General features: G+C 43.2%; 2 protein-coding genes and 1 pseudogene across 10 annotated transcripts in view; 2 read left to right on the top strand and 1 right to left on the bottom strand.

Moving 5' to 3' along the window:
* The window catches only part of RAD51B (RAD51 paralog B), a 515100-nt gene extending 513873 nt beyond the window's left edge, over positions 1-1227 (bottom strand). For 8 of the 9 annotated variants that reach the window (XM_045201893.2, XM_053928932.1, XM_024568299.3 and 5 more), the window contains exon 1: positions 1122-1227. The gene's annotated coding sequence lies outside the window, so the exon portion shown is untranslated. The remainder of the gene's footprint in view (positions 1-1121) is intronic. The other variant, XM_053928933.1, reaches the window with a different exon arrangement.
* A 1084-nt stretch (positions 1228-2311) lies between these two features.
* The window catches only part of ZFYVE26 (zinc finger FYVE-type containing 26), a 59706-nt gene continuing 46282 nt past the window's right edge, over positions 2312-15735 (top strand). Inside the window, exons 1-11 of the mRNA XM_024567618.3 lie at positions 2312-2383; positions 2868-3144; positions 4603-4681; positions 8216-8305; positions 9617-10145; positions 10508-10638; positions 11224-11388; positions 11533-11621; positions 12556-12719; positions 13883-14086; positions 15084-15695. Coding sequence (XP_024423386.2) covers positions 2951-3144; positions 4603-4681; positions 8216-8305; positions 9617-10145; positions 10508-10638; positions 11224-11388; positions 11533-11621; positions 12556-12719; positions 13883-14086; positions 15084-15695 — 2257 coding nt within the window. The 5' untranslated portion in view covers positions 2312-2383; positions 2868-2950. The remainder of the gene's footprint in view (positions 2384-2867; positions 3145-4602; positions 4682-8215; positions 8306-9616; positions 10146-10507; positions 10639-11223; positions 11389-11532; positions 11622-12555; positions 12720-13882; positions 14087-15083; positions 15696-15735) is intronic.
* On the top strand, positions 4923-8024 carry LOC139441069 (probable ribosome biogenesis protein RLP24 pseudogene; annotated as a pseudogene).

Below are 15735 nucleotides of genomic sequence, written 5' to 3'. Positions count from 1 at the left end.
TCAGACTGCAAGGCCCAGATCCTGACCTTTCTAGCAAAGTTACTGCACATCCCACTGTCCTATAGTTTCTTCAGCTGTAACACAACAGTAATTCAAATACCTACTCCATAGGAATGTAATGAAGGTTAAAGGATTTCACATAATGCTCAAGGTTAACAATCATTATCATTATCAATTCACTGAGCAAAAACATCATTGGCAGCCTCACTCGACTGCTTTCCAGCCACACCAGTATATTGGTAGGCCAGGCAAGCACCATCCTGCCTCCCTGACTTTCCTTCACAAAGCTTTATCCAAACTCAGTCTCTTCTTCTCCAATGTTCTCATCACTTTGTACATATTCGCCCGATGATTAACTCTTATTATGGCTTGAACGTTTGAGTCTTCCACCAGAGACTGTGAGCTCCTGCTCTGTATGTGTGTGCACATGCTCACGTGGATGGGGAATGAGGGAAGATACTCAACCCTGGAGACTGACCCCTCTCCGCCTCATCATGAAAAGAAAGAAAAATCCTCCTTTAGATGGTCAATGAAAATTGAGAAGTAACAATAATAGCTAATATTTATTAAGCCCTTATTAGGTCCCACACTGTTCCAAGCCCTTGGGATGTTTTACTCCTTTTACAGATTAAAGAGATACGGAGGCACTGAGTTGAAAGCTTGCGCAGTCTGATAACAGCTAGCATATGATAGAGTTCGCTTTCGAATCCAGGGATCTGACTCCAGATTCCACGCTATTATCCACCTCTCCTGCAACAAAACCTGAATGCGGGCAGACCCTAAACTTCCCCCAATCACGGGCTTCCCTACCTAGACACCAAGCTGCCCGGAAGTGAAAGAGGGGGAGGGGAGCTTGAAGAGGCAAAACACTACCCCAAACCCCCCTAAAAAGAGCTTTTTCAACAAGGACCAGGTTCGTTGCAACCCCACAAAGACAGGAAGCCCATAAATCTGCGGCAGGTTCGTATTAAGATCCCTACCGAATTAAGGGGGCGAGCCCTGCACCCAAGAGAGACTCTCCGCTGTCCCAATATCAATACCGCAGGCCCAGAGAGGGAGCAGACAATAACGCGCGCGTCCCACTTCCCCACAACCACCCCCAAGATGAAATTTTCCAGTACCGAGTCTGCAGCATCCAATTTTCAAAGTTTCCCCCACCCATCACACAGTTCCCCGCGAAAAGCGCCGCAAAGCAACAATCAAAGCGCTGGTTGGTTCGTCTCCCGGCGAAATATCCAATCAGAAGCCGGCAGAGCCAGGTCGGCTCCGCGGCTTGCTGGGAATTGTAGTTCGCCCTTTATAATAAAGCTGTAAATCCCAGTTTCTCAATCTAGTGATTATCAAAATGGGTTACAGAAATGTCAGTAAGGAGTCTATGAGGCCAGAAGAAACCTTGCTTGAAGTTTTCGCTTTTCTTTCTTTTGTCACTACATTTAAAAGTTGTTTAATGAATCAGAGAGACCATTTTAGTGTTCTGGAAATAGATGAGAATCCACCTATCATAGGAAAGGTTTTGAAAGGAGCTTTTGGTTTGTTTGGCTTGTTTTCTTCATCACCCTTTGGTGGTGAAATAGTTTGGGAAGTGCTGAATAAAATTGCTCAAACCATTACTTTCTCAGTTTCAGATTATTATACATGCAAAAAGTTTTGCTCATTCTTTGCTCTTACCTCTCCTGGGCATACCTGTATCTTAAAATTTAGCGTACTTTATCCTAAGTATTGACTGGCACCCCTCAGTAGACTCTGAGCTCCTTGAGGACAGGGACCACAACTTAGTCAGGTTCTCAAGGCTAGCACACCACTCAGTTAACGGTTGTCGGATAAATGAGCAAATGAATGAATAGAGTTAAATAGAAGAAAATGTGAATTCAGAACGTAGGGTTCTGAGATTTAAAAAGAGCCCAAGCGTATAGAATAACTATGGAAGTGGATTCAGGTCTCGATCTGAGTATCCTGACCAAGGCCGGGCAAGGCACTAACACCGGCTGGAACTCAGTAAACGCTGACTTCAAACTCTAGAAAAAAAGGAGAGCGGAAAAACAAAATGAAGGAACATAGCTATGACTGCCACCTGCTCAGCGGAACGCAGAACAGAAGGTATCAAGTAGAGGAGCTGTCAAAACTGAGAAGGATGTTCCTTGAAGGTAGCTGATTTACTCTTGGAGCGAACTAGCTACCGCTAGTCCCTAGAGGTGGCCTCACGTGACCCAAACAAATATGGCACCTTATTTGCATCTTCCCTCCGTTGACCAATAGGAATGACCGTTGTCATTGTCAACTCCTCCCGCTCCCCACCCCGCAACCACCCGAAAGGGATCTGTCACCTGACTAGACTCAAACATGGCTGCGCTCAAAGCATTATTTCTCTGGGCACCGGGAGCAGGTGAGTGTAAGGCACCCCAGAGAAGGCTCTTTAAGACCCCTGTAGGGAGCGCCCATGTGCCCCAACTCCCACTGCCCTCCAGTTCTAAGACAGTTCCCCTACGGATCCTCAACCCTCTGCCTTAAGGGAGGGCTCAAACTAGGGAGGTTCCTGCTGAATTTCTCGTCCGTAAGGAGGCGACCACCTGGGGATTTGGAGCGGGACTGGGTTTAAAGTTTAGGAGGGAATACGAAAGTGGAGTTATGGATCTGTGTCCCGGGCTAATATGACCGTTAATATTAAATGAATACTGGATGCTTGTAGAGAGGTGAGATCCACCCCTTGGGGAAACGTGGAACCTCTCGGAAGACAGTAGCATGTCAAATCAATCTTACAATGATAACTAGGAAAGTAAGTTCCCCCTTTCCCAGTCGGACTATTAGTTACTATTTATCGAAACACAGCTCCTTTTATTTCTTCTTAGTCTGGTGTATATTGTTTATAGGAGGCGCTCCAGGAATGAGAAAATTGACTATGTGTTCTGCGTAATTCATCTCTTTATATCTCCCTGCACTCGGTGCTGGGAAAATGCATCATCCATTTGGAGAAGAGGAAACTGCTTCCCAGAAGGAGCTTTTTGGATTTTTCTGTGAGTGCCTTCGAAGAGGAGAGTGGGAGCTGGCACAGGCATGTGTACCTCAGCTACACGAGGCACAAGGGGATATCCCAAAGAAGGTGGAGGATATACTCCAGGCCCTCGTAGTGTGTCCAAATCAGATGAGGTAAGAGATCTTTCTTCCTGCCATGCAGTCACAGTGGGGGAGACACGAGGTTCAATATTTGGGCTCTGGTCACTGTGCCTCATTCAACTTACCCTCTGAAGAATCAGCAGAAGAAGAGTGTATTTCACATGCTCTAAAAATTTACCTCTGTAATACATGCCTATTACTTAATCAGTATTGGCTTTAAATTATCATTCGGAACTGTGTTTAAGCCTGGCCAGCAAACTGTGCCTGAAACCACCGTTTCTTGTTTATTGTCATTAAAGTAGGTGGGGGCTGCATTGAAAAGCATTTTCTTTGCCTCCAAAAAAGCAAACCCTGCTCTCTTCTTGCTTATGAGATTGAAGTGAGTTCACTTCAAAGAAATGGAAGTAAACTCACTTAAATCTTTTTATTTTGAAATAATTGCAAGACTGACAAGATATGCAAAAATAATACAAAAAGTACCTTCTCGATAGCATCCCCCAGTTGTGACATCTTGTAATAGACACAGTACAATAGCAGAACCACGAAATTAACGTTGGTAATTACTGTTAACTAGAATGCATTTTTTAGTCTGCATTCATTTTTGTGTACATAGTTCTGTGCAATTTTATTCCTGCATAGATTCATGTAACTACCACTGTAATCAAGATACACAGTTTCATCACCACAAAAGAATTCCCTCACTCGTTGTATTTTGACCCCACCTTGCCCCTTGACAACCACTGTTCTCTACCTAAATTTTTAATGAAATTCTTCCAGCAGTGCTAATAACTAGTGGTATAGGAATTAAATGTACTGTTCAGTCTATCCCTCACTTGTCCTTACTTTATGTTATATTGTTTATGTGCTATATTAGCATATACAGGGTAGGGCAAAGTAGGTTTACAGTCGTTCATGTGGAAAGCAATGCAATAATTAGTAAATAATAATACAAGAATAAGCTCTTTTGTGTCCTCACAACTGTACACCTACTTTTGCCCCCTGAATAGAGAGGAGACTTAGGTGGCTCTTTTCTTCCTTTATTTTTTCCCCTTAAACTTTGGTTCTAGCCTGTTATTATCTAATTTAAATTACTAACTTCAAAGAATGACTTATGAATTCCTATAACCCTTTTTTTCATTTAGAGTTAAAAATAAATTTTTATCAAGTTCCTTTTTTTCTTTAAGACTACTTGATTCAGTTTCTGTTTTCAAGAATACACTTTGGATAGCTTTGCTTTTATGGCTTTCTATGTAACATTATTTTGTTTAAAAGTAATAAAGAGTAGATAGGGAGGTAGAAGTAGGATTACTATCTTTTTCTTTATTTTTTTATGAAAGCTTCTAGCTGTATTCTGGTTCTAGTTTTATTGATCGTCTTTCCTGTTGGCGTTTAAAATAGACTAAGCAGTGAAATCTAAATTTTGGACGACAAAAGAGAAAAAGTCAATGGAAATTCTTCGTCTAGAAATTCTTTTCTTTTTACATTTTTCAGATGTGGACAGGACATCAACCCTCAAAGATTAGCCTGGGTCTGGCTTCTTGTACTGGAAAAATGGTTTGCCCAGGAAAAGGTAAGTAGGTTTCTATTTCAAATTTTCTCCTGAGGCCGAGACTAAGAACAATTTGAAAGTAGTTATGAGATTTCCCTTCTGTCTGTTAACTTCATTTATTATGAGGTTTGTCATATCCTCTCTCCATGTTGACAGTGACAATGGCTGAAATTGTTACTGCTGTCTCCTTACCTAAATTCATTCATTAATTTCACTAACATGTAATACCATGTGAAGTGATACCCTTTTGTTAAATACCATTATGAGAGTTGTGCCTGAGCAGAACGTTGCAGGACTCCATGAAAGTGACAAGTCAGGGAATGAAGTATGACCCTCATAATACTGAAGTAATGGAGAGTGGACTGAGCTGAACCTTGGTTGTTCTTCCAAAAATCATATTTTAACTTGTCCAGGACAATGAAATCTTACAGATTTCAACCTCTAATAATTTAGTAACTCACATGAGTTGAATGATATTATACCAAATGAAAAAACAAAGTAAGCAAATTAATACTGAAAGCAAACTTGTAAGGAAGTACTTTTTCTCAGAAGAAACATTGCCACGAAAAGCCTTTTTAGGAAGTGTGTGATAGTTATCAGAAATTGATACCCATTAAAGGTATTTCTCTGAGGCAGTTTTGTGTTAAATCTCGGGCTTTAAAATTTAAGTGAGGAACCTCTGACTCTGAAGGGAGATGACTGGCCTAAGGTCACACCGTAAAGCTGGCAAAACTAGAGCTGGAACCAAGAGCTCCTGACTTTGAGTTCCCATTCCTCTGCTTTTTCCACCCCAATATCAGTTGCTCTTAAGCCTTCATGGGCTTTAAAGAAAGAAACCATAAATTCTATTGAGTAAATTTCTATAACTGAGCCTAATTTTCTTCTTTACTTCCCTCAGTCATCAGGATTCATTTTGTCTTTAGTTCCAGTTTTGCTCAACACCTACCCTTCTTCACAGAGCTGTCAAAAAGTAACAGATACTACTAATCTAAATGTATTTCTTATCTGAGCTTTAAAGTCTAGGAGGAAAGAAAGAGAAGCAAAATTGAAAAATACCCTAGGATGATTAAGAATTAGCTATAATTTCAGATTTAAAAGAGAAAAACTTGAGCTAAAATATTTAGTAGTATCTTCAAAGAGAAAAAGTATAAATGTTTTATTGTTATTGACTGAAGATATTTCCGGGACAAACACGGAACTTATCAAACCAGATGAATTTGCCCCTCACTAAATGGTATTTGATTACTTCATGGCTGACTGGTGGCTTATTTTGTAGACAGTTGCTCAACCGCATCAGGAGGTGGATTTTACTTCCCCGATTCCTTAGCACAGACTAAGAGTTGTTCTTGTTTTTGCCGGCACTGAAGATCGTTTGGTCCAATGCCTCAGTTATTTAAACAGTTGTGGGACTGTTTTAAACTTTAAACAAGGACCTCAGAGATTTTTAAAACTTTATTCAAGGACTAAGATTTCAAGTGAATTCTTGGAGTAGTTCTACAAGGCCCGTCATTGTCCTGGAGTGGCTTTCATCTTCTTGAAACTTGCTGGCTTCCTATCCTTTTCCAGTCTCTCACCTTGTGCCAAAAGTTTCCTTTTTAATTATTAAACAGTGATTCCTTCTTCCCTTTCCTTCAGCCACTTTTGCCTTCTGCATTTTTATCTTGTAGCGACTATCTCTACGTGTGTAAATATGTGTGTGAAGATTACATTGCAGAAATGTTCACTGCCCTGCTGCTTCAAAAAGAGAAGCATTGGATCTGGTGTTGTAAACTCCCCTCACACACACACACACACACACACTCCTATAGGTATTTCTTGCCTTGAGGTAGGGGACCTTTCAATAAAACCCAGCTTCTGGAGGCTTTAACCAGCTACATGATTTACAGGTGTCTCTAATATAAAGCTGTGTTTGTCAGGATTATCTCCAGACTTTATCTCTTTGTACGAGTATCTGGAGAAAGGGAGATTATAATTTTACTTTTAAGAACCAGGTAATGGGAAGTAACTGTGAAACAAGAGGTACCGAAAGAGAGGCTCTGTCCTCCTTTATACATTAGCCTTCTCCCGTGGTGTGTCTCATCAGCAAACACTAGGATCACTTTTTCCTTTTCATGGTTGAAATAATTAGAAAGTACTTTCTAACTATTTCATTTTTAGTAAAGATTATTTTTAAAAATATCTACTTAAGACACAGGTTTCTGTGATTTAGAGATTAAATGATATTTTTAAAAAATGCAAAAATGTAGTGCATAGCCCTGTCACATAATAAGTGTTTAATAAACATTAGATCCTTCCAGTTTACTTTTGTTTTCCAACTTATAATAAATACCAAAATCCAGGATTTGGACCAAAAGAGGACGATGTGGTCCACACCCTCCCAGGCTTACTCATAACTGGATATTTTGGTCACTGCTGGAAAGAGTTTTGGAAAAAGACTTCAAATGACAGAAAAAAGTCACATGAAATTAGCAAACCTTGAAGTTTGAGGCTGATCCGTGTGGGATTTAAGTGTTAGCATTTAAGAAAGGTCTGCATCCAAGCTTAGTAGTTTTTGTTTGTAAGGAAAATTATCTCAAAACTTTTCTAGAAATGTAATGGTTATCTTAGAGAAACAGCAGAAATACAAGTAGCTGGAGACATCGAGAAGTGTTACTTCTGTTTCGGGCCCACGTACCCCGGCCACGGCATCATGTTCATCCGCAGCGGTTGCAAGGTGTTCAGGTTCTGTAAATCCAAGGGTCAGAGAAGCACAATCCTCGCAAGGTCAGGCGGACTAAAGAAGTCCGTAGCTGATAAAGAGTTTACAGTAGATAATTCATTTGAATTTGAAAAACGTAGAAATGAACCTAGGAAATACTAGCAAGAGCTGTGAAATAAAACAATTGATGCAGTGAAGAGAGTCGAAGAGATCAAACAGAAATGTCAAGGTAAATTTGTAATGAGCAGGTTGAAGAAAAATAAATACAGAAAGCTCAGGACATCAAAGAAGTCAATCAAAACATTTAGCTCATCTGGTCCCCTTTCCATGCAAAGAAAGCAGCGGGAAGACAAACAGGCACAGAAACTCCAAGAGCAGTTTGACGTGGAAGTTGTTTCTGAGAGCCTTACTGTTTAACCATTTTTATGAGCATATTGGAAAATCTCTTCTAGTGACTTAGAACCTCGAAGTTTTTGATTTATTTCTTTACGTAAACTGACTCAAATGAAAAGGTGAGCAAAAGTACATCTTTTCGACATTGCTATGTGCAAAACATCAGACAATGTGGCGGATAGAGCGCATCTCAGAGTTAAACCTTCACCGGTAGATGTGCTTGTGTAAATCATGAAAGTTCTGTAACTGCAGAGTGAGCTGTGGACGTAAAATGACCATGCCACGTGGATAATGGCATGTGGCGGCATTTATGTAATAACGAATAACAAAGATTTACGGCTGGTGCTATATAAAATAAAATTTTTTGCAGCAAAAAAAAAAGGAGTAACTGGAGAGAATATTTACTTACAATTTGTTAACTGAAGCATGCTAATCACTGTGTTTCCTTCTTACGATTTTTCTAGAAGTTACTCCCAGCTGTTTTCCGGAGAAAGCTGGAGTTTCTTTTATTGTCAGAAGACCTCCAAGGTAACATTCCGGAGGATATCCTCAAGGTGAGAGAAGGCTCTGGAGCCGTCTGCCCCAGGTCGCAGTTACTCAGCCACTTCAGTTTCCAGAGGTCCAGCAGAGATGGGTCCCCAAGGGGTTGGCAAGACCAGGCTACATAGTAGCCCCTCAAGGGGAGGTTAGAATTAGGACAAACTTACCTGATTTTAGAATTCTTAGAGGTGGATTGTCCAGAAGTACTGAGTATGGCTGTGATTAAAGTTTTTTCATTTCATGTAAAAGAGATACATAACTTGGGCTTAAACTAGGTGTTTGAATTTCTCACCAGTATATGTTAGGAGATGTAAAGGGAGAAAGGACTACTATTTGTTGAATATTCCTTCTGTAACAGGTACATTGAATATGTGAGTTAATTCTCACAGCAACCTTCAGGGACCACATTCAAACTAAGTCTTAACTAATCTGTACTAAGTGCCTGAGGTATGCTCTGAGGCTCAGTACTTACCTTCTTCATCACCCTATCATCTGCTAATAAAGACATATTAGCAATAGGATTTAAGGTACATACTTTCACTTATATTAAGTCAAGGAGTCATGGTTCTGTGACCATATTGGAGGCAGTTAATGAAGAAGCATCCCTGAACACCTTCCATAGGCATGGTACTAAAGCACCCCCTTTCTCCCTCTGCCCCACCCTGCAAACAAATTCCAGGCAAAGAGGTTCTTGCCTCTAAGGGCTTAGTCTAGTCGGAGCAGAAGGACTAATAGACACATGAGACAATTATAAACCATAGGGTACTAATCTGTAGTACACTGAAAGCCCAATAAAGAGGGGTAGTTGTATGGGTTGGAGGTATTGGAGAAGGTTCTATAGAGGGATGAGGAATGGGCTGTACCTTAAAGCATGGCTAGGATTTAGACCAAGGATTAAAAGCTGGTGTGTAATATTCTTTTAAAAGTTGAATTTAAATGCCTAGAGTTAGGCACAAGGTCATATGCCTGTTGTTACCGCTTAGTCGATGAGTTTGCTGTCATTGATTTAGAGTGGCAGTGTGCCCTTGGAGGCAGTAAGGAGGACAAGCTTGAGCATGGAAGCCTTGGGCAACTGAGTAAATCTCTTCGCCTCAATCTCCTCATTTGTAAAATGGGAGTAATAGTAGTGTCCTCCTCTTAAGGTGGTTGTAAGGATTGATTTGATTTTTAAAGGGCCTGGCACATAGTAACTACTGCAAAAGTGTTTGCTGCTGTTACTAATAAATACATACACACTCGTACTGAAAATAGGAGAACAGAAAGGCATACAGGTGATGACATCCTAGACGTACGTGCTCACCGTACACCCCCCATCCTCGGTTTAGGAGCTATATGAGGCTTTATCCCAAGACACCGACTCCGTGGACCCTGTGCTTGACAGAAATCGGAGGCAGGAGAGCTGGACCCTTCGGCTCAGTTCAGAAACTATCTCTGTGCTCTTGGATCGTCTGAGCCAGGCCTCCCAGCCAGCGCAGGCCCTGCTGGAGCTTCTGCTTAGGGAAGACGATGGCACCGGCCTCTGTGGCCAGCCTCTGCAGAAGGCACTGGTGGACTTCATTCGAAAGGCCCTGCGAGCTATGCAAGACCCTGCCACTGGGCCTCCTGGGGGAGTAGATGCCATCTACAGAGCCCTGCGGACTCTACGCTGCCCTGCGGAGCCACTGGGGGTTGAGCTGCGCATCCTGTGTGAGGAACTACTGGAGGCCTGCAGGAGGGAAGGGAGCCCCCTGCAGGAGCACCGGCTGCTCAACTGCCTGCTGCACGAGGCTGGGCGGAGCCTGCTGTCCCTGTACTGCCAGACCTATGCAGAGAAGGCCGCAGAAAAGCCACCAAAGGCCACCTTGTCGGGAAAAGGTGTGTTCCCTTTGCTGCTTCTCCTGGTGTGCTGGTAATTCCACTATGCCTAACCTCTCTGGAGTTCCTTTCATGTTGCTCAGGAAGACTAATGGGAAAGGCTATGCAAAAAAATGGTGAGATCTTCTTTTGTAAAAGCACCGACTTTGTAGTCTAAAATGGAGTGATGGAAAAAAATATATAAAGTAATATAATAGCAGCAAAGAGCTTTTCAGAGGCTAATGAGAGAAGGAAAGAGTCTTTAATATAGAAGTATGGGAAACCTGCTTTAAGTTTTTAAAAGAGTGAACTCTATCAGTTGGTTTTTCAAATGTGCTTTAGAGCTCCAGTTCCCCAGTAACCCTGTCTGGGTTGATTTTCAGTCTCACCAGATCATCTGGATCCTGAGCGAGCAATGCTGGCCTTGTTCTCCCATCCTGACCCAGCCGAGTCTTGGAAACTGGCCTATTTCTACTGCCTGAGCAGCAGCAAGCACTTCCTTGAGCAGATCCTGGTAGGTCAAACGTAATTATTTTCCATCACAGAAGTACCCAGGGACTCTCTGCAGGCTTTTTCGTTTCCCATTTCTCTCCCACTCATCCAACACAGAGAAGTCTAATTAATGGGAGGCATTTGGTTCTGTCCATCCCTTAGTCCCAGGGGACAGAAGTCTTTCAGAACCAGTATCACTTGTAATTAGAACTGTAGACATTTAATATTCATCATTTGGCAAGAACTAAAATGTTGGATACTTGTAGGCTTTCCAGAGGGTACAAGATAAATAAGATAGTGGTAGCAGTATGTTGCCTAGCTGACAGGGATATAATTACTCTAACCGCCTTCCAGATTGCAACTGAGCTTCAGATTAATTCAACAGATATTTATTAACTTCATCCTATGTGCCCTGTAGGAGCTGGGATTACAGCAGAAGTCAGTCCCTGCCTTCACTGAGCTTATAGTCTAGTTTTTTGTGGACCTTTTTTACTCAGCTGGCCAGTTCTGTCATTGGCAGAAATCTCCCTGCTATGCCAAAAAGCTGCTTCCCCTGATGAGCAGCAAGTCCACACAAGTGCCTACAGCAGCCTCCTCTGACTTACAGGTGACAGCTCTAACATTGTTGAAAGAGGAAGACTTCCCAAGTCTTGGCTGCCTGCTAGATAGAGAATTCAGGCCTCTCAGTCGACTGCTCGTGCTCCTGGGCTGGACACACTGCCAGAGCCTCGCATCAGCCAAGAAGCTGCTGCAGACACTCCACAGGACCCAGGTAACTCTTGCTCTGCAGCCTGAGCTTCTCAAAAGTGAGTGCCGTGGGACTTTGGGTTAGGGCAGAATGCAAGGTCCTGAAGTTCATTGTAATCTCTGACCCCAGATGCCTGGGTCACCATCTCTTTCTTCTGTGTCAACACAGGACCGAAGTTGTGACAAGCTCCTCAGGGATGCCTGTGATGGGTTGTGGGCTCACCTGGAGGTCCTGGAGTGGTGTGTACAGCAGAGAAGGTACAGCCCAGGGCAGCCAGCGCCCTTCCCACCATTGGGCACACTTGACCCCACGTACTACTATGCATGTGACCATTTCAAGACGTCTTCCCTAAATGTTTTGAGTTGACAATGTTGACTGGCAACAAATAATTATTCCAACTATTAAACCAGGAAAGAAACATACGTAATAATTACCTTCACCATAGCCATAAGGTTGTAACTAGAGGATAATTCAAGGATGACATAAAAGAACAATAGCTCACAATTTCCTGAGCACTTACCACGTGCAAGTCATACCTCCAAGCTCCTTATGTGGATGATTTCACTGAGCTGCACACTAATCCTATGAGGTAGATACCAATATTATCCTAATTTTAAAGGCGGGGCAACTGAAGCCCAGGGGTGTTAAGTGACGTGCCCAAAGTGACACAGTGACTGTGGCCCACATTCTTAGCCATCTGTTATCCTGGGTCACACTTTCATTCAGTAACTGCCTGTTGAACTGTGATTGAGCCATGTGTCCCTGAGGACTTAGCCTTAGGTCTTCCCCAGGTCCGGGTTCCTGGTTTGTTCTTCGTCCACTTCAGCAGTGCTTCCTGAAGTAGGGTGGGCAGAGTGGGAAGCAGTGAGAGGCCCTTACTCAAAGTAAACTAGAGAAGCTTGTGTCACTTCTTAGCTAAGAAGAGTACAGAAATTGGGAAACTTAATCTGCAGGCTTAACTGACCAAAATGGTCCTTTCTAAACAAGAAGAGCTGACTTGATGGATGTACTTCCCTGAGGGTAAATAATTGCTCTGCTATATCCCAAACCAACTGAAATTTAGTGTTTGGGGAAGTGAAACCTGCAGTGTTCTGGGCCAGAGGGAAAGAGCAAGAGGGAATCGAGACTGGTCTTTCTCAGAGTGGTTACATAAACTGCCTCTCCTTCCATTTTCCCGTCTTTCCCTGTCAGCCACCCCATACCAAAGAGAGATCTCTTGTGTCATTTGCATGGTGGAGACAGCCACTCAGTGCTCTACTCTCTCCATCACCTCACAAGCCTTCCAGCCCTTGGCGAGGAAGATGTTCTCAAGCTCTTACAGAGGGTGCCAACCAAGGACCCCCAGCAAGAGCATGGTAAGTTGGCAGTGGAGTCACTTGCCCAAGTTTCTTTCAGCACAAGATTTATCTAGGTGTAATCTGTCCAAATGGGTGGTCTAGCAGGTCCCCTCTAAATTAGTGCTGTTTGCCCCAAGGAGATGACAGGCTGTAGGAACAAGCCTCCCCTTTCTTGATGAAGTGTGGGGAACCCTATGAGAACAGTCCCATAGGAACCTTTGTCCTCATGAAACCATCTCAAGAACCACTAGCGCATCCTCCTTCCACTGAACCGGGACTAGGAACTGCCCTCAGAATTCACGGCATTGTCTTTGGCCATCAGTATTTCTGTCAGTTCTTGGTAAGTCTCTCCACTCTTCATAAACCTTCTCAAAGCACACTTTCTGCCTGCCTTTCTTTCCCATATCTTCTTCATTCGCTATTGAACAGATGAAGCAGTTTATCCCTGGTTGGTGTGGCTCAGTGGGTTGAGTGCTGGACTGCGAACCAAAGGGTCGCCAGTTCGATTCCCAGTCAGGGCACATGCCTGGGTTGCAGGTCAGGTCCCCAGTAGGGGGCATACAAGAGGCAACCACACATTGATGTTTCTTTCCTGCTCTCCCTCCCTTCCCCTCTGTCTAAAAATAAATAATAAAATCTTTTAAAAAAACCTCCCTCTACCATTTGTTGATTCTTGTATGTGCCCTGACCAGGGATCAAACTTGCAACCTTGGTGTATCAGGACGACACTCTAAACAACTGAGCCACCTGGCCAGGGCTTCACTGCTTTTATAAAATATGAAAGATTTTTTCAAAAAAATGTTTGCTTCCCTTGCTCTTATTACTCAATCTAAACACGTTTTAAGCCTGCCTCTTAGATAGTGTGGCACGAGGTAGACTACACATTTGCTAAGTTTTAATTTTTTAGAAAAGGGGAGCCAAGATTTTAAGAAATTTAAGGAGAAGTCTCATTAAATAGCCATAAGGGCTATGTCGAACAAACACATAGAAGGGAGGTTAGTAGGAAAAGGAAACGGAGGGGCCTGCAAGTTGATGACGAGTGGAGGAAAAGGCCTGAAGGGCGCAGATCAAACTGACAGGAAGGACAGAGAAACGCAGCATCTCTTTACTTCAGCCATCTTTGCAGCCCATACCTGAAGGAACCCGCTCTGAAGTTCTGCCTGTTCCTCTCTGCAATCCAGATTCAGCTCATGCCCTGGTGCCTGAGCCCCTGAGCCAGTGCCAGAACCTGACACTCTACCAGAGCTTCTGTGCCATGAAGTATGCCATCTATGCCCTCTGCGTGAACTCACACCTGCACACCCAGTGCCAGGAGTGCAAAGACAGCCCCTCTGAGGACCTGGCTGTGGCTACAGAGCCAATGAATGAGTCTGTCCCCTCCTCAGGTACAGCAGCCCCCCCCATCCCTGTATGAGCTGGGAACCTGTTCCAGAGATTTCTTTATGTGGGAACCCCTTTCCACCAGGATTGGGGGAGTGGCCTTTGGTTTTATTATACTCAGGAATAATTTCTTCTATATATGAGCCTTCGCTAATCAAAGAGACACAGAGAAAGCGAGTGACTTGCCTAACTTCTGATAGAGTCTGATCACCTAGTGCAGTGTTTTCCAAATGCCTTTTCTTTTACTATAATCCACAAAAAAAGTAGCATTTCACATTACACTGCAGTCTGCATGTCGTTATGTAACTTGTATGTTTTTGTATGTATGTATATAAGTGATATATAAACTGAAATCAGTTTTGAGAAACAATATACTCACCCTTCCACACACAGTATGCTCTTGATTACTTGTTGTATTTCATTTTTTTAAAAATGCAGCCTCTAAGTCAATGTCATGAGTCATAGCTACCATGTAAAAGAACCTGTGTCCTATCCTCTGTCATTTTTCTTAACAACTTAAAAATGTTAAGTTGCCAAGTGTGACTGCTGCTGGTCTGTTCCCTCTCCCTTGTAGCTTTGTAATAGACCTTCACCTCTGAGCTTGGTCATTTTTGACCAGTGAGTATTTCTTAGGAGGTCTAGGTAGCCCCTGATCCCCGTTAGTGTAACAGCTAGTGAAAGTAGAATTCAGGAGTAAGGAGCCTGTGTACTGGAGTGCTCGTCAGAGATGAGGAATAATGTAATATATAAAAAGCTGAAACAAAATAACAAGTATTCAGTGAGCTGTACTTTTAACTAAGGTAACAAAATCTTTCTGCAAATCATGAAAAGACATTGCTGAAGAGTCTCTTATTCTTCTGACTATGACTGCAATTCCCTTAGTCATTAAAACATAAATAAATGAGTTGTGAGAATGTTTGAGTCTGGCAAGTAATGTTTCTAATGCCTGCATTTTCTCTCTTCTCTTTCTCTGCCCACTTCTCTTAACATATGCTTCTTTAGGTGCTTCAAATCTCTTCTCAAAATACCTGGCCAGGTGTCAGCAGTATCTGCGCAGTATTCCTGACTCTTTGTGCCTGGAACTTCTAGAAAACATCTTCTCATTGCTCCTCATCACCTCTGCCGATCTGCACCCAGAGCCTCACCTGCCCGAGGACTACGCTGAGGAGGAGGATGTTGAGGGGAAGGGCCTACTGGATTTGAAGTCCCCACCGGAGAGCCCTCAGCACATAGCACAACCTGAAAGGAAGTCAGAACGGGGTTCCCTGGGAGTCCCCAGGAACCTTGCTTACACAATTCCAAGTTGTCTGAGGACAGAGCCAAAAGACGGTTCCCCAGGACCCCATGGGCACAGCTTTTTGGACCTAAAGCACTTTACTAGTGGTATCAGTGGGTTCCTGGCTGATGAATTTGCAATGGGGGCCTTCCTCAGGCTTCTCCAGGAGCAGTTGGATGAGCTCAGCAGCCACACACCCCCTGAGGAGCCAAAGCTGCCAGAAGGTCAGAGCTGCTCAGGGAGCAGAGATGGACTGCAGAACCGCCTGCACCGCTTTTCCAAGGTTCTCTCTGAGGCCCAGTGGAGATACAAGGTTGTAACAAGCAACCAGGGCTCAGGTGAGAGGAGGTAGCAGAATCAATGGTCCAAAAAGTGAGG

This window comes from Desmodus rotundus, chromosome 7 (assembly GCF_022682495.2).
Source record: "Desmodus rotundus isolate HL8 chromosome 7, HLdesRot8A.1, whole genome shotgun sequence".
NCBI lineage: Eukaryota > Metazoa > Chordata > Mammalia > Chiroptera > Phyllostomidae > Desmodus > Desmodus rotundus.
The sequence above is the reverse complement of the archived record's forward strand: the minus strand, read 5'-3'. Positions and strand labels throughout refer to the sequence as shown.